The following is a 19,420-nucleotide window of genomic DNA, read 5'->3' on the forward strand; positions in this document are numbered from 1 at the left end:
GCTAAAAATTAAAGAGAGGTTTTCAACAACACATGCAATTGGTCAAATAAGATTCCTGACAGATTCAATTCTAGATTTATAAAAAGATTAATAAAGCATTTGCCAAACACTAAGAAAATAGAAGCATAATACACCTAACATTATGTAAAAATTACTGATACCCATAAAATTACTCACCACAAGTATATCTGAATCCTATAAACCCTTTGCTAAACAAACTCCCCAAAGCCTTATACACCTAAATATTTCTAACCTGAAAGCAAAGAACCTCCACTCAATCTATACTTCAAGATTTTCCAAACTATCAAAGAAACAAAAGCAACAACGAAATTTATTTTGAAAGCAAAAAATGTTATGGACTTACAAGAAATATTGGAGAGGCAAATAAAGGAGGGAGAACTTGTTGGGAAGGATTCAATAAGCAACATATAAGGTTTTCAATTGCATAAAGCCCTATTTTAAAGCAAATCTTCATTATAAGTCAGACTTAAGGCACATTACTCTTCTAGTCATGATGTATTTACAACTATTGTAAAGCCTTCTTTTAAAAGTGATCTTCATTATAGCTCACACTTATAGCGCACTACTCTTCTAGTCATGATGTATTCACAACCATTGGTTCTCATTTGTTTGATATACTAGTAGTGGAATGTAGAATCTATCTATTCTCAAGTCAACATATTTTAATGGAACAAACATTAAGTAGTGGAATGTAGAATCTCACTATTGGATATTGGAGAGACAAATGAAGAAGGGAGAACTTGTTAGGAATGAGTCAATAAGCAATGTATTCGATTTTCAATTGCATAAAGTCCTCTTTTAAAAGTGATCTTCATTATTGGTTCTCATTTGTTTGCTATACTAGTAGTGGAATATAGAATCTGTCTATTCTCAAGCTAACATATTTTAATGGAACAAACATTAAGTAGTGGAATGTAGAATGTCACTATTGGCAAGTCATAGCTTGGTTCTTTTGTTACAATTGTGATGTCATCAATTGAAAAATCTTAATGACTAATTGAAAGTAATAATATATTAAAACATTGAAAAATCTTAATGAGTAATCGAAAGTAATAATATATTAAATAATATACTATGATTTCAAAGAAATGCATAGTGAAGAGAAAAAATCAAATCAATTGTAATTTTTTATATATTTATGTATTTTATATGAACAATCATATATTTCATATTTATTTGAGTACAAAACTCTATAGCCATGTTCCTGTATCACTTCTGTATTCTCTACAAAATGACCTACTCTTTCATTCAACCCTTATCTCCATAAAACTTGCACATATTTCTAATGGCAAATAGTTGTGAACCATAATGTTCCAGTCACAATAATGACAAACACACTCAAATCACAATATGCTATTAGTGATTCTATGTTAGTTCATTGAGTTTGGCTTTTCAACATTTCTCAATGGAGTTTCTCCAACAACTTCACGAGATTCATGTTTGATTGTGTTTTGGTAAACTTTTGAACTATTTTGTCTCTTAAATTATTGTGATCTAAAATATCTATACAGATCTTAGCAAAAAAATCAATTCTTTGACAAGAACTTGATTCCACACAATAGATCATAGATCTCAAATTTTGACAAATGTATCTCAAATTTTCAAACAAAAAATTCAATTCTTTTACGAAAAATATTGATTCTAAATAATAGATTTGAACAAGCTTCCATAGATAAATTTCATGTTAATATGATGATCACAAAAACATAATGCAATTACAACACAATACATTCTCAAGAATACATTTCAACAAGATTCCATGAAAATATGATCATCACAAAAAAAATACAACTAGAACACTATAATTTCAAATAAAAAGAATAGAGAAATTTTTGACATACCGTGTACTCCAATAGCAAGAGACGAAAGCTTTTCGAAATGCGATTTAAAAATAATCAACCAATGCTATAAATAAGGAAACAACAATTCTAGAGAATTCCATAATTAATGCCCACATAGGACAAATGTTGACCTAAAAATAATTTATAAGCTACAACCATAAAAAAAAACAATTCTGTGGCATCTATAATCGCATCTATAATCAATGCTCACAGGACAAAGGTTGACTCATATGTCATATCTCAAATTGCTTACCCTGTTGTAGTGTATTGTTTGTTTGTGTTGATTTCTTAGAAATAGAATATAATGACATCCATAATCAATGCTCACAGAACAAATGTTGACCCATATGTCATTTCTCAAATTGATTACCATGTTGCAGTGTGTTGTTTGTTTGTGTTGATTTGTTAGAAATGGAATATAATGACATCCATAATCAATGCGCACAGGACAAAGGTTGACCCATATGTCCTCTCTATAATTATTACTTACTATGTTCTCTTGTTCTGTTTGTTTCTGTTGATTTTTCGAAATGGAATACAATTGTAACCATAATAGATTAATATCTAAAGTGTGCAAAAAGAGAAAAATAAATGATTTTATGTGCAAAAAAATAAAATAAAAAATTTTTAAACTCATGATTGTAGCACATAGACCAATCAAATTGCATGAAAATAAGTTTCATTAATTTGGCAAAAATGTCAAAAAAACAAATGTTTATAATGAAAAATGGATATCAATAAATAAAAGCTCTGATTGGACAAAGTAATAAGATCATTCGCTTTTAACCAATGCATAAGTTTCTTGCCATGACAGAGACTAATAATAATAAAAACAATAATAATAATAATAATAACAAAGATGTACGTGTCTGAGTCTGCACCATTCTCTTCATAATTTTGAGATTCAATGTATCTAGTCGGCTTTAAGCTTCTGACCATGCTATAGACTAAATATTTCAAATCTAGTGTTTTTACTCCGTACGAAAAAAATTCTTCCATATCCATAAAGCTAGCTGTTTCTGATGATGTTTTCCCGCCCTCTCTCTTCAAACATAAATTTCGCGCGGAGACGTTGTGTTGGCAAGGCAAAGAGATCATGTCTTTCAGAGTAAAAATGGTGAAGGGATGGTTTTACAAGGAGTAGGACTCCGTAGATGTCCTTCAACTTGGGGAAATCTCACTTCCGAGCTTAGTTCTAGGCCAGGGTTTGATCAAAGTTGTAGCTGCTCTCAATCCTGTGGATTTCAAGATACGACAGGATAGCTTCTCCGGCACTCTGAATATCACATTTCCTATACACACTAAACCAAAGATTCGTTCATGTAGGATTTTTAATTTTGGCTTTAGTCTTAGTAATTAAGCACAAAATAACATTTTTGCCTTTCTGTTTGGGCTCCGTTTCACAAGTGGTGCCTAGGGCTAACGTGGCCAGGGTCGTTGCTGATGTGGGTGACGGCGTGTCCAAGTTTAAAAAGGGCGACGAAGTTCACGACGACATTCTCCAAGCTGTGGAAGGACACCTCAGGCAGGTGGATACTCTGGCGGAGTAAACGGTGGCAGAAGAGCACCTGCTGGCATTCAAGCCTAGCAATTTGTCTTTTAAGGAAGCAGCAAGTTTGCTGCTTGCGCTCTTAACTGTCCTACTGGCATTTGATACCGTTGGATTTCAAAAGGGGCAGAGCTTGTTTATTGTGGGAGGTGCAGGCGGCGTGGGAAGCCTGGCGATATCGCTGGCGAAGAATGTATTCGAAGATTCTAGAGTCGTCTCGACTTGCAGGATGGGGAAAGTGGAGTTTGTGAAGAGCCTGGGAGCTGATCTCGTGGTGGATTATACGAAGCAGAGCTACGAAAAAGCCGATGAGAAATTTGATTTCGTCTTCGACACCATTGGTAGGGTTAGGGTCTAGGGTTTCAGATTTGTTATTTTTCGTTCCGGCATATATTCTTTTGTCTGAACAGGATTTTGAAGGAAGAGTTTTGATTTTTCTTTTTTCCGAGACGATAGATAGGGTTAGGGTTTGAAATTGTTACTTTTGCTAGGGAGAGAGTCTGAGAAGGTTTTGCAGAAGAAATTAGCAATCTTTTTATTTTTCCAGGTCAATCTTTCAAATCTCATGTGGTGGCAAAGGAAGAAGGCAAAATTGTGGACATTGCATCATTTCCGCTGCATCCGAGAGTTGAGAATGTGCGCCTGTCGCAGCTGCAGGGGAGGAATCTAGAGAGGTTGAGGGAATACATAGAGAATGGGAAAGTGAAGGTTGTGATCAATCCGAAGAGTCCCTTCGCGTTTTGTGACGTGGTGGAGGCGTTCAGACACCTAGAGAGCGGACGAGCCAGAGGAAAAATCATTATTTCCCCCATTTGAGTATGTGGAGAGGCTGTAGATTATCATGGAATAGATAGCAATCAAGTGGAATATTACATCTCAGTGTTCGTGATCGCTTTAAGGCGTAAGTGCTTTGCTTGTGTTATTTTTTTTTTTGTTTGAATATGTTATTTTAGTGGCACAAAATGGATTTCTTTTTTGTTATTATGATCTTTTCCATGACTTTTTGAAATTTATCATTGATTGGTTAGCTTAATGCATTAGGTTTTTATGTATTTTTATTCTATTTAATTACAACGAGTTTGATGTTAAAATGATAAAATTAATATTAAAATTATATAAACATAAAATTGTGCACACATAAAAGCAAACTTTTATTAATGAATAATAATATATTAATTTTAATATTTAATATTTTCATACATAATTCTACTATAAATTTGAATTGTAATATTTCTTCTTTTTCAAATAGAGTAGAAAACATTTAAGATCTCCACTATCTACATTAAGAAATAATCATTATATTTTTTGTCATTTTATTAGTTTTAAAAATATGACGTGCTCTTGTTGATCTTTTCATTGTTTCATTTTGGATTCCATGCACAATTCTTGCCAATCTTTTCATTGTTTTATTATGGGTTCCATGCACCATTCCAATGTTCCTACAATCATTCAATATTACAATCATTTGTTGTAAAATTTGAATGTTTTAAAAAGGTGCATCGTGGTAAAAAGATCAAAAAACAAAGACAACAAGCAATAAATTCTAGTGAGTAATTCTCCACAACTTTCTAGGTAATGTGGATGGTTTGTTTTAAGCAATTGGTTTTGCGTTGCTTGGTTGACACTGTGTGCTAAGAGAGACAGAGAGAGATTAAAATATTTACATTCAAAATTAAATCTTCATTGTCCGTATACTTCCTACTCTTTGTATGATTATATTTTATATTTTTGAATGGTTGATGCTTGTATGCAAATTGTATGCAATGGCCACTACTATACCCATTCATTCACTTTGAAGACAAATTATTAAGAACATAATACAATCAACTAAACCATTGCACCTCGCTTGTTAATTCTAATATAGAAATTTTGTTATTCCTAGAATGCAAATTAGAATGCCTAATCATGTAATCAATTTTATATTTACACCTTCATACAAATGCTATCCAATCCCTCTCTTGCATACTATATTGGAGTCCAATCATCTTTGTTGCCCCCTCATATTACCCCTTTCTCATTATTCCCAAACCTTCGGGAGGCAAGGACTCTTGTTTTACTATTTAGACTCTCTACTTTAATCATACACTATTTCTATACAATTATAAGTAAAAATATAATTCCAAAAAATCTGTATTTTTTAGAGATAAAAATAGAACATGAGGACCTAGAAATGATACCGGCAATTTCTCGTTTATTCTAGTACATCCATTTCTATTCCCCACATTTATCCTTTATTTGAAATTTTAAAACCCTCAAAGTCTCCAGGCTTATTAAGTACCCCTAGAACCGTCGCGGATGACGTAAGTTTGACGGTACAAAGGTCCCACTAACCTGAGAACGCAATTGAACTTTCTAGATTTTGTTTCTTATATTTTAATATATTAGTTACTCCGTCATTTTTGCGGTGCGATGTCATCAGAGCTTACGTTGAGGGACGGAGCGAAAGAGAAGAGAGGGTAATTATATAAAGGACCGCCTCGTTCCTTCATTGCATCCAGGCTTGAAATTGTACTGGCTACGCAAACAGATCAACTACTTTCTGTGACTAAAAATGGTTAAGGCGTGGTTTTACAACAAGTACGGATCTGTAGACGTTCTGCAGTTCGGGGAAATCCAATCTCCAAGCTTTGGTCCAGGCCAGGTCTTGATTAAAGTTCGTGCAGCTGCTCTCAATCCTGTGGATTTCAAGATACGTCAATATGGCATCCTGCGCAGCGCCGATGCCCCCTTTCCTGTATGCTTCAATCAAAACTTGTTTTTTAATTCTTAATTAGGGTTTGTTTTTGTTGTTGCAGTTCTTGAATTTAGAAGCACATAAAATATATTTGATGTCTTTTTGTTTGGGGTATGTTTGGCAGATGGTACCAGGCTGTGACGTGGCAGGAGAAGTTATCGACGTGGGTAACGGCGTCTCCAAGTTTCAGAAGGGCGATGAGGTTTACGGCGACATACAAGATTTCACAGCGGGAAGTCCGAAGCAGGTTGGCACTCTGGCCGAGTACACGGTGGCAGAAGAACATCTGTTGGCGTTGAAGCCCAAAAATCTATCTTTCGAAGAAGCCGCCAGTTTGCCGCTTGCGCTCTTAACCGCGCTGCAGGCGTTTGATACCGTTGGATTTCAAAAGGGGCAGAGCGTGTTTATTGTGGGAGGCGCAGGCGGCGTTGGCAGCCTGGCGATCCAGCTGGCAAAGCATGTTTTCGAAGCTTCTAGAATTGTTGCGACTTGCAGCACGGCGAAAGCGGAGTTTGTGAGGAGCCTGGGTGCGGATCTGGTGGTGGATTACACCAAGCAGAGCTACGAGCAAGTGGATGAGAAATTTGATTTCGTTTTCGACACCATTGGTAGGTTTAGGGTTTTGGGTTTCAATTTTTTTATTTATTTTTTCGTTCCTGCGTGTCGGAAAGGATTTTGAAGAAAGGGTTTTGAATTTTTTTAAAAAATTTCTTGTAATTTTCAGGCGAATCGTTCAAGTCTCATGTAGTTGTGAAGGAGGAAGGTAAAATAGCGGACATTGCATCATTTCCTCCGCATCAGAGAGCAGTGAATGTGTTTGTTAAACCCCAAGGCAGCAATTTGGAAAGGTTGGGGAAATACATCGAGAGCGGGAAGCTGAAGCCCGTGATCGATCCGAAGAGCCCTTACGCTTTTTCAGATGTTGTGGAGGCATTCAAACACCAGGAAAGCGGAAGAGCCAGAGGAAAGATCGTGATATCCCCGATCGAATGAGAAGAATTTCTGTGTTTCAAGGCGTAGAGTATTCTTGAAGAATAGTCGTCTGTAAACTAACTCAAAATGTACATAGTTTGGGATGGTGTGTTATATCGTATCGCCGCTGGTATCTCCGTTTCACTGTAATAACATAGTTGGGTGTCTAACGGCTATACATTTAGCCTAGCCTATCTAGAGCAACATAGTTGGGTGTGTAACTACTCTATATTTAGCCTCTATACAATAAATAATGCACTTTTAAAATAATATTTTATTATTAGGTGTAATCAATAAATTTTTTAAATTTTTTTTTATTAGAATAAGAATCTAAGAATTACAAAGCATTTAAAAACATTAACTATACAGTATAAATCAACATCATTACAGCATAATCACTAGACTATGTTCATGACATCAGACTTGACCATTAGTACTCTGGATAAATATGAATCGGCCAACAAAGTAGAATGATATGGTGCTATGCTCATGACATCAGACTTGACCATCACTTGAAAGGAGGGACTTGAATTGAATTTCTCTAAGAGTAAACATGTGAATATGTGGAACATTATAGGTGGCAAACAGAGGAATAATATGATAGTTTTTGCATTCTTATCCTAAAATTGTTTTTGGTTCAAAGAGATGTCAAGTTATAAATTATAAATATTGATAATTAACAATTCAAGAACTTATTATCAATTTAAAAAGAGACTTTTTTTTTAAAGGGAGATTACTAATAAATAAGATATATTCAAAACATTTATTTAAATAGTTACAAAAATATTTATTAAATATTTTAAATCTAGACCAATGTACTTTTACTAATTGATTATTTTATTATATTCTATTTGACAAAGAATTTATATAAAAAATTTAAGACTCAACAAGTTTAATTGTTTGACATAGCTAGCAATACTCCATTTATTTGATACAACTAAATCTTACAATTAATGAAATATAGGTATATCATAATTAAGATGTCTCCTTTGAGTTGGCCAAGGCACCATTTCAATCAATTATACTTAGTTCTATAAAAAATTAAATGTTGATTTATTTATTTGTTTCTAAATTTGATTTTAAAAATAATAATGTAAGTTAGATGGCTCAAGTATATATTGTTACTAAGGTGGTGTTAAGTATGATGTGGAAACAATGACCTTAGTTTATAGTACTCTTTAAGAGCATCAAATTTTGTACTTCATCTTGTTTGTTATTTCCTTTTATGATCTAATGGATTAATTATTTGATTGATGTTATTGTGTAAAGTAACAATATCATTTTCTCTAATGTGCTCATGTAGATCTATGCTTAGTCTTGCAAGGTTGCACTTGAACTTGTAAAATTGTGAAACCCCTTAGATCACTAGTTAAGCACTTGTACATTTGTCAAAGGTGTAGTAGCTAGTCTTTTGCACAAGTCATTGCTGGAGGTGTGATCATAATCAGAATGCACTCTTGCCTAGAAGAGATCAAAGATCTCATTCTCAATATTCTCAAGTACAAGGCTCTTGGGATACTAAACCAAGTGGTCTTTAACCTTAGTAGTTTCCTATCACCTCTTACTTTTGGAATAATTCTCCCAGTTGACTAGAGTTTAGCAAATTCTCTTGCTTGGAATCAATTAGTTCACATGTGTGTGCTTCACAACTTACAAATGATTGCCAAACACATATTGATGATGGTTTTGCCCTTTTTGATGCTTAGGATAAACTAGATGTTTGTAATTGACCTCTTACTAGTCTTGCCCTTGCAACCTAGTAATTTTTAGGTTTATTGATATTCAATTATACCCTTACGTGGAAAATTTCTTTTGTTAACATAATTTTACATAAATGTTGAGGGCACCCCTTTTACCATCCATCATTTTTAAATAAAGTATTTTTACCCCTATCCCTCGTGACTTCTTAAATGTATTTTGTGTTTAAATTTAAACAACCAGAGCGTTTCCATGCAAAAAAAAATTATGTATATAAAAAGATAATAACCTTGAAATTAGAACAATACTTTTTTATTTATTTATTAATAAATAAGGTTAAGAGTGGATTCTTATTCTTAATAACAATTCATATATATTTTAATCTTATACTTATTTATTAAATAGCATTAAAATTAGAACAATAATTTTTGTATTAATAAATAAGGTTGAAACGCACAAAACTTGACTGCCCAATCAAAGAGTTATAGCTTATAGCTAAAACAGATGGAAATCTCGATAAGAATCCATTTTCAATAGAAGTAGTTTCAATATCTCTTTCATGTGTTAAGCCACATATTCCAAACTTTAGATTTGCAAATGCTTCATAAATTTCTTAAATTTCTTGTAAGAAATGAGGAAAAGATAAACTTCTCCCTTTGTGCAAATGCAAAGTACATGATAAATAACTTGACTACTTAGTCAAAGACTGAACATACAACTTGACTACGCAGTCAAAGATAAAATATCATATAGTGGCAAAAAAATTATAACTAAAAGAAATGGAAATTTGGGTAAGAATTTTTCAACACGAGTAGTTTCAAGATCTCTTACCTATGTTTTAAGCCATGCATTGCTAACTTTAGATTTGGAAGTGGTTCATAAATTTCTTGTAAGAAATAAGGAAAGGGTAAGATTATTCCATTAGGGCACATGTCATGTACATGATAAATAAGGGATCACAAGTTTCAAATAGAAATTGAATTAGATCTTTATGCCCTCGTTTATTTTTAGAGAATTTAATAGCCAAGATTCAAATAGGTAAAAGTTAAAGTTGTATGCCCCTTTTAGCTATCATAGAATTTACCACATTGAATTGCAATATGCACAACACACTTAATTGTGACCCTTCTCTTTCAATAAATGCTTCTCTTTAGGAGATTTACTTTATATTTTAGGTTATTGTGAATATGATAAGATGATATTTACATCCTCTTAAAGCTTGAAGGTTGATTAACTCCTAAGAATATTAGAATACAAATTATACATGTCATGCAGTTGACGTGGTAAAATGTGATTTTACATGTATGTGGGATTTAATGGCAAAGTAGTTAGGAGATCATTTAGAAGCATAAAAATACCACTATCCTAATTTTTGACTACTTAACTACTCTTGTAGGATTCACAAATACGATAATTTTAATTTGAAAATAAATCATACACATAGAATATATCACTGTTAATTTTTTTGACCATGTATGGTCAAGTCCTTCAAGCGACTAATAATTTTGTTAAGGTCAGTTTGATATACACCAACATTCTATAAATCTCATTAACTTTCTATTTCGTGGGTCTCAAACTCCAATACAAATTTCTTCAATTTGGAAATCAACTACCCCCATTTCTCTCTACATTTCCCTTAATCTAGGGAAAAGAGGCTTTACTATTCTGGATGGATCAACTTCCCTTGTAGGAGATATTGTGGCAGATATCCCTAAGCTACTAAAGGAGGACATGGCTAAGGATATGAGTCTTTAGGAATTAAACTATAATGACAATTTGGAAGCTACTCCTGAGGGCCCTCTTATCTCCCATCCTTTGAGATTAAGGTATGTTTCCATATCTCCTTCGAGTTTTATGGAGGAGGAAGCTCTATCCCAAGCTAGAAAACCTTCCTTCTCCTCTAGATTGAGTGAGCATGAAAAGAATTATGTTTGTGATAAGCTCATTGAATAATTTATTAATATGTGTACTGAGGAGGCAGTCCTTGAAGGCTTAACTATGGAAAAAAAAAAAAAATTTATTAATGAACTCCTAGCAATAGGAGGCAAAGGCTATACACATGAAGATCTTAGGAATGATCTCTTAAGGATGGAAAAAGAGGATAACCTAAGGGGACTAGAATAATCCTAGGAACTAAGGTCTTCTCCTAATCTGTATAAGCTTTCAAAAAAGAGAGGAAGAAAATCATTGAATGAATTGAGGACTCGGGAAGCTGAGGCTAATGGTCAAACTAAATTAACTACTCTTTTTGATGCAGGGAAGGGGAAGGTCCTTCCCACACCCAAATGAAGGTCACTACCTAGAATGTTAGGGGCTTGAATGCCCCTAACAAGTAGTGCTTAATTAAGTGTTGCATATCTAACTACAAACCTGACATTCTAATTATCCAACAAACTAAAATGAATCAGGATGAGTTGAGTTCCTTTGGAAAGAAATTAGGCCCTACGATTTTTTTGGGGAACTCGGCTATAGGAGCCTTAGGGGGTTTGGCTATAATTTGGAACCCTTGACTTATTGACCTGGATCTAGTTAAAATTGAAAGACATTGGATGTGGGTCCTTGTCAAATTTCATAATATGTAATTCTCTATATTTAACATTTATGGGCCAATTCAGACAATTGACAAAAGGAACCTATGGAAGGAACTGGATGTAACTATGAGCTAGTTAGCTTTCCCCTACATTCTTGGGGGGGGACTTCAAAATTGTCTCCTCTCCATCTAAAAAAAGAGGGGGTCTTTCAAAACTATCTCAAGCATCAATGGATTTCAATAACTGGTTATTCCAAGCTACTCTTCTCAAAGTAAAATCCAAGGACAATTCTTTTACTTGGAACAATAGAAGACTTGACTTCAAATAGATAACATCAAAATTAGATAGATTCTTGTTGTTGGGAAATGTACCTGAAGCACTCTCATCCATGATTTCTGAAACTCTCCCTTTCTTAGGGTCTGATCATTATCTAGTTCTCTTATCGATTGAGTTAGAATCCTCTCCGACTCGTAATCCTTTCAAGTTTGAACTAATGTGTTTTAAGGATGCATCACTGCTACCAACCTTATAACACTAGTGAATTAATGCCAAAATAGAGGGGTCAAGACTCTATAAGATGGTCCAAAAATTCAAGTTCATTAAAGACAACCTTATCATACGGAAAAGCAAAAGTTTTGCAACATCTTTGACTCAAAAAGGTCAATAGAGGCAAGCTTAGCCCTAATCAATTTGTAGGTGATGTGCAAAGTAATGGACACTGATCTTTATAACAAAGAAAGAGATCTTAATCTTCAATTAGAAGATATTCTAGCCAAAGAGGGAATATACTAGAAACAAAAATCTAGGGAAACATAGCTCGAGGCAGGTGATAGGAACACGAAGTCCTTTCATAACATCACGAAGCAGAAAAAAGCTTTAAATAAAATCTCTAAAATTGCCAATGACTTGAATAAATCCTATGAACAGCCTACAGAAATTGCACAAGAAGTTGTAAATTACTTTGAGGACATGTTAAATAATCTAGAAGGGTCCTCTCTCCAACATCAAAATTTTCTTTTAAGTCACATAACTAAAATTATTTATGGGGAGCAAAACAACATTCTTCTTCGCAGTTTCTCTAAGGAGGAGGTAAAAAAAATGCTCTTCCAAGTGGCTCCAAATAAATTTCAAAAGTGTAGGCATTTTATGGGGAGTGAAATCATCGATGCCTTAGATGGTTTTAGAGCCTCTGGTGGCCTCTTGAAAGAAGTCAATCATACATTCTCGGCCCTGATTCCTATAAAGCTACCTTGGAGAGCTTTAAGGATTTTAGGTCTATTTCACTTTGCAATACCATTTATATGTTATTATTTAAAACTCTAACTAATTGCCTAGCTGGTCTCCTCCCCACCTTAATTAATGAAGCTCAATTGGGGTTTGATCATGGTAGATCTATCTATGATGGTATAATAATAGATGAGGAAGTCATTCATACAATTTCTAAGAATAATATACCTAGCACGATGATTAAAATGGACATTAGAAAAGCTTATGATAAAGTAGACTGTTGATTCCTTTGCAACTTGTAACACCCCGCCAAGGGATCCAAAAGAATTAACCTAAAGTTTTATTAAGTTTGCTAATTTTTTTATTTAATTTTTTTTTTTTAAAGTAAGAAAGTATAACATACACATCAAACACATAGTAGCGGAAGCAATAACATGTAGTCATTAACAAACATACATAACAGATTACATTCCTTAAGGATCCCAAGACGTTGAGTCACATTTAAATTTAATTAATTCTAAGTCTAACACTACCACATCCACATAAAAGAATAATAAGAAAGTCCAATGTCCATATTATACATTTGTTCCGAATGCCTCTTGGCAAATTAATTCGGAATGCTCAATCATCCACTGTACATGTCACAGGGTATGAAAGGCTTGAAAGAATATACATATATAAAAATAAAGATACATCCTCCTCGAATCCATGATACAAAGTACAGTAAAATAAATAAAACTAATAATATACATGATACATCTATACATCCATAATAAAATCTAACCATCCATCATAATAATCCATGAAAAGAATGAAAGTAAATGCCAACCAAGAAAGCTCCAGCCACAGTGACCACGGACAGATCTCAATGGCAAGAGTAAAAAGCACTACCACCCGACCGCGTGGAACCTAAATGGTCCACTCCCACCGCGTTGAGGAGATAGTCTCAAGTCCCAAACAGGATATCAAATCACATGACACAAGAACTCTCTAAGTCCAGGATATCCTAAAAGCAAACTAATTCAAAGGTTCCAACATAGATAGACATCTAGACCCAGAGGCACCACAAGGACACGTAGGGAACCTACTATGCAAGCGGGAAAGTGTCATCGCAAAAGTCACGTTGGAAGTTACCTGAGCAATCCCTTAGGAATCCCGGGTCCCCTGTGATCCTGCGACCACTAGTATCCTCTCGTACTGACGAGGCATACTACGAAATGCAAGGTCGTAACCAAGCGTTATCTCTACCCCATCCTAGTCTGTACTAGTACTCAAGGCAAGGGAGAGAACATACAATTATCTTATTAGGTTCATTTAAGTCAATATTTAGGTGAGATGTTTTCACTTATTAAAACAACTTACAATGGGTTACTCCAGGCAACCTCTTAGGGCCCCGATCCCCATTGCAAGCCACTTCTCGACACTACACATAGATAACCTACCCTAGGCTCATGAAATCACAAATCAAAGAATCATAATAAAATCACCTCAGTCCTATACAAGCAACTGAAAGCATCATAAATATAATCCACAATAATCACATCAGTTCTCCATGAGCAACTGATAAGCATCAAATAATAATCATGATGTCCACAACAGTTCTCTATCAGCAACTGAAGGCATCCATGATAAATCACAATATCCAAAGGTTCTCCAATGAGCAACCAGAAAGTATCCCAATAATAAATCACAATACTAATCAAAGACTCAAAAATGGTTAAGTCAAACATGTCACAACATGACATCATCAAGAGCATAGCAAAACACTTCAGTCCCATTAAGGCGACTGGAAAGCAACCCAAGTACAACTGATCGATGACTCAAAAATGGATAAGTCAGGTAACTCAAATACATACACCATCAGCTTCTCACACGGAAACTGGAAAGCAATAACAACCAGTAAAAACATCCATATCATAGAGCACTCCATCACATTACCATGGTCGGGTTAAGAAAGATCGAGACCAAAACATCATAACATCACAATCACATAACCCTCGAGCCTCTGGTAACAACCTAAACTGGTCAACACTCTAGAACCACCCAAAACTCCCAAAGCATAGATAGTACAAACTAAATAGTACAGTTCAAAGTCTAAATTTGATATGAAAGCATACAGTTGAATTAAAGGTAAGGTTCCAGTTTCCAGTTAAATGTATGTTACAAGTAAATGAGTCTTGTAATTCACCCTTTCAATTAACCCATTCTTCTTTTTAAATAACATATAAATTTACCCCATTTATATTTAAAGTCAACTAAATCAAATTTAATAAGGCTAATGATTAGTTATTTATAAAATAACTAGATGATTAACATTTAATAAATCATTATAATTTAAATCTTTTAATAAATTTAATTATAACCTACAACTATATTAATATTTTATGAATTATTAATTACTTAATAATTAACATACTATTTAATAAAAATTATTAATAACTAAATTAAAATAAACTATATTAAATTTTGTTAATATTAATTAATTTAACACTTATTTAAATAAGTATTATTAAAAACAATATTAATAAATTTATTTTAATATAAAACATAATATAACTTTATTAAATGTAATAGTAAAACAAAAAATTTTAAAAAAATAAATACCTACCATACGTTTAGGGCCCGCCGGCCAAATAAAGCCTTGCGGCCCCTGTACATTCGCAGGTACACTGCGAACTGTACAGACCGCAAGTTTGTAATATAATTAAAACTTTTTTTTTTTAAATACGTTTTCCCAAAAAGTGATATATATTACTATTTTTCAAAATATATATATATATATATATATATATATATATATATATATATATATATATATATATATATATATATATATATATATATATATATATATATATATATATATATATATATATATATATATATATATATATATATATATATATATATATATATATATATATTTACAAATTTAAAACTAATGCCCTTTCCAAACATGTATAATTAAATACAATCCCCTTTCAAAATGAATAATATATGTAATTCATTTTATTTATTTTTAAATCGATTTTAATTAAATTAGTTCTATTAAATCCTTTTATCAATTATAAAATTTAAATACAACAAAATTCTCAATTAATATAATAATTTATATATATATATACGTATTTTTCATCCTTACTCTGATAGAGAAGATATTACCAGCTATCTAAATTTTTAATTTAGAATTTATTTTATTATTATTATTATTTTTAAAATTCAGTCCCTCCCAAATTCAATCGTATTTTCTTTAAGCTAGAAGATGAGGGTTCCTAACTGATTTATTTTTCTTCTAACCATATTTTAACAATACCCTATCGTAGATACAGAACCAAAGAACAAGAGATTCATGCAATGAAACCTAGAGACTTGATTTTAACAATCACGAAGAAGACAGGAATCTCAAATTGCATAATTTAACCAATGATCAAAGCATAAGACCCTACCTGATCTTGATGCTAATACGAAGTCCCCGAAAAACTGTGAGAGGATTCGCTTCTCTTCAATATCTTTCCTTTGAAAATCTTTCCTAAAATTCTCTTTCTAAAATTTGTTCCCAAAAATTGTCTCCCCAAAATTCTTTCCCAAATTTGTTGTCCAAATTCGTGTCCCCCAAAAATGAACCCCCAAAATTGTGATAAGGAGTTTTCTCCTCAAATTGGGGCACTAATTGTGCGTTCACCCAAGAGGACTCTTTTCTCAACTGAGTTAACTCAAAATTAACTTGTATTAATTCCATGCTTTATCTTTCAATGCACATTAAATGAATTATTGAATAATTTAATTTAGTTTTTTTTTTTTTTTTTTTTTCACTTGACTTCTATTTTTAATCTTTATTACTTTTAATCCCATGCGCACTTTATGAAATTAAAATAACATTATTATTTTCTATTATTTTATCTTTTAATTTAATTGTCATATTTAAACTCATGCTTAGATCATGCGATCTAGAAACCTTTAATAATTTAATATCTGTCAACTTTTAATTTATTTTAGAAACTTAATTGATAACATATTTCATTAATTTAAATAACAATAATATTTAGCATTTATTTAAAAATGAACTCTAAATATATTATTATTAAATTAAATAAATATTATCATGTTCTAAATTTATCTTTGAACTTTTATCTCCAAATTTAATTCTTTTATTTAATTAATTTCTCAATTAATTAAATATTAAATATATCATATTAATTCTCCATTAAATTAAATCATTAATTAATCTTTTTAATTAGACTTAATTAATAGAAAACACATCAAGGACTCATATAACAACATACGAAAACCCATCATAGAAAAATACATACTAAATCAAACAAAAGGGTTATAATCACGAAATTACATCATTTGATGCATTCAGAGGGTACTTAACTCAGATACTTGTCCTAATTATCAATTAGGATAATTGGCTAAAGGGTTTAGGATTTGGACTTAAGAGTTTATCTCCCCTCTCTTACCATTGAGATAATGCGATAGGGTATGCTCATCTTGGCAATTCAGGGAAGTCGATACCTGGTACCTGCAACCTGCATAAAACCCACGCATGTACAAACACAATATTCTAAGCTAAACAGACAATGGCAAGAAGTGGTGCATCGTGTAGATCCTGACTAGCAGGTGACTACGACTCCCTTCCTTAACCATATCAGAAACCCCATACATAAAGAAAACAAACACGCACACCATACACATGCAGTATGGGGTAAGTATCCATAAGAAAGCACATGTGATAATAAACCATCTAGCTATTCATCATAGATAACTGAAAACACTGAATAATCATGATACATGCATGAAATATAGAGTACCAAGTAATCTCATCATATAATAAACTGAGCGTAAAACAACATCTGATAATCTCTGAAATAATAATACTAATCATCAAACATAAGATTGGCCTAAAAGAGTTTGGCAAGGATGATTGAAAATACGACTTAGGGGCAGGCACTACATCCACCCCCCCCTAGACTTAGGCTTACTCCTGGAAGCCTACAAGAAAAGAAAAGCTAAGGACTCATTGTGCGGGTCCCATTGGGCCCTTTCCCCCTGTAGGAGGATATGACTCCACTGAGCACACTCTCTGAGCTCTACCCATGTCACCAACTGTAGGTTCTGAAGCTGCGGGTCTCTGGCTTGAGAACTGTGGTTTCCCTTGAGGGCAATGAGATGACTTGTGTCCACGTTGTCCACATGAGAAACACTCTCCATTGAAGCTCCTCTGAACTCTAGGTGCACTAGACTGCTGGAAACTACCCCCACTAGGATAAGACTGAACACTCTGAGATGGTTGGTCATACTGGTTTTGCTTGTTGCATTGAGTGTTGTGATAGTTCCTAGTATTGGAACCACCGCCACCACTCTGTGCTGGAGGATAAGTTCCTTCTTTTTGCTGATTACCCCCAGAAGGAGGTTTCCTATTGCCACCTGTTCCTTGACCACCCTTTGATCCTGATGCTGAAGGTGCTCCTACAAAACCCCCATGTCCTAAGTTCACACTCTTCTCTACAAGGACGGCTCGATGTACCGCATCCTTGAGGGTTTTAGGTTCAAACACCTTAACACCCCCAATTAAACGGTTGTTCAAACCTCTGATGAAATGTTGTGCCAACTGTGCTGGGTTGTCATTGAATCCTGAAAAGGGCATGAGCTCAAAGAACTTGTGCTCATACTCTATAACGGTCATAGTGTACTGCCTCAGGTTATGGAACTCATCTGCTCTATGCTGCTTCCATTCCTCTGGTAGGAATCGCTCATGAAAGCTCTCTAAGAATAACTCCCATGCGACACTGTTCATGGTTAAGCCCAGCTTCTTTCCCTCGATTTTCCACCAAGTGGCCCCAAAGAACTCTAGGTTGGTGATAGCAAACCTCACTTTGACATTACTGTCAAAGTCCTGCATAGCAAAAATCCTGTCAAGGGCAATAAGCCACTGCTCAGCTACATATCAAGAACCCTGCCTGTTAAAGGGCTTGACCTTGGACTTCTGAAGGTCCTTCATCTGTGAAGATACAATGGATCTATGTCGATCCCTTAGAGGGCTCCTAGACCTAGGTCTATGCTCATGTCCTGCTCGATGTGCTCTATCCTGATCATGTACAGGAGGTAGGTGATCAATGATGGTTCACATCATTTGCCTCATGTCAACCTCCTCCGAGTCAGCATGCTCCTCTCTATGGTTCCCTTCCTGATGCTCACTGACATGCTCTTCCCTATTCTCTTCCTGATTAAGGTCTTCGTGGGAAAACTCATGGACACTGATAGCTCTACCTCGTCCACGACCCCTACCATGACCTCTAATGGAAGACCTCGTCCCAAATACCATCCAACAATAATATCCAAGACACCAGATGCTATAATAACCATGAAACATACTACTGAAACACATAGATAAAAGACACATGTTTTGCAAACAAGATAGTTTCAATTTTCAGTTTGCCTATAATTTCAGTTTTGAAGTCTAAGTGTTGAAGTATGAAAAATATGCAACTAATAGTTTACATCATGTTTCAGTTCAACTAGTTTCAAGTTTCAGTTTGAAAGAGATACACATAATAGTTTAAAGTTTTCGTTCTTGTTCAACTAGCTAACACTAGTGGCGTTCCAATATACTCAAAGCTCCCAATGTAGAAACTTGGGCTCTGATACCATATGTAACGCCCCGCCAAGGGATCCAAAAGAATTAACCTAAAGTTTTACTAAGTTTGCTAAACTTTTTTTTTTTTTTTTTTTTTAAAGTAAGAAAGTATAACATACACATCAAACACATAGTAGCAGAAGCAATAACATGTAGTCATTAACAAACATACATAACAGATTACATTCCTTAAGGATCCCAAGACGTTGA

The 19,420-nt window shown here is 33.8% G+C and overlaps 1 protein-coding gene and 1 pseudogene across 2 annotated transcripts; both read left to right on the top strand.

The window, feature by feature from the left end:
- Nucleotides 1-2,915: 2,915 nt before the first annotated feature.
- Nucleotides 2,916-4,290, top strand: LOC149540816 (2-methylene-furan-3-one reductase-like; annotated as a pseudogene). Its single transcript, XR_016356445.1, has 3 exons — nt 2,916-3,178; nt 3,270-3,752; nt 3,959-4,290. The product of XR_016356445.1 is annotated as a 2-methylene-furan-3-one reductase-like (transcript).
- A 1,613-nt stretch (nt 4,291-5,903) lies between these two features.
- Nucleotides 5,904-7,387, top strand: LOC149540817 (2-methylene-furan-3-one reductase-like). Its single transcript, XM_089801901.1, has 3 exons — nt 5,904-6,145; nt 6,270-6,753; nt 6,870-7,387. Exons 1-3 carry the CDS (start codon nt 5,963-5,965, stop codon nt 7,136-7,138), a joined length of 936 nt encoding a protein of 311 aa, XP_089658027.1. The 5' UTR covers nt 5,904-5,962; the 3' UTR covers nt 7,139-7,387.
- Nucleotides 7,388-19,420: the final 12,033 nt, after the last annotated feature.

The sequence above is a fragment of the Cupressus sempervirens genome, chromosome 9, assembly GCF_028749045.1.
Source record: "Cupressus sempervirens isolate cs-2001-9-10 chromosome 9, ASM2874904v1, whole genome shotgun sequence".
NCBI lineage: Eukaryota > Viridiplantae > Streptophyta > Pinopsida > Cupressales > Cupressaceae > Cupressus > Cupressus sempervirens.

Bases quoted from the DNA above. Each gene is read 5' to 3' on its own strand.
- LOC149540817 (XM_089801901.1), top strand. From the start codon at position 5,963: ATGGTTAAGGCGTGGTTTTACAACAAGTACGGATCTGTAGACGTTCTG. The intron at 6,146-6,269 runs GTATGCTTCAAT...TATGTTTGGCAG, and splicing joins GCGCCGATGCCCCCTTTCCT to ATGGTACCAGGCTGTGACGT. The intron at 6,754-6,869 runs GTAGGTTTAGGG...TGTAATTTTCAG, and splicing joins TTTCGTTTTCGACACCATTG to GCGAATCGTTCAAGTCTCAT.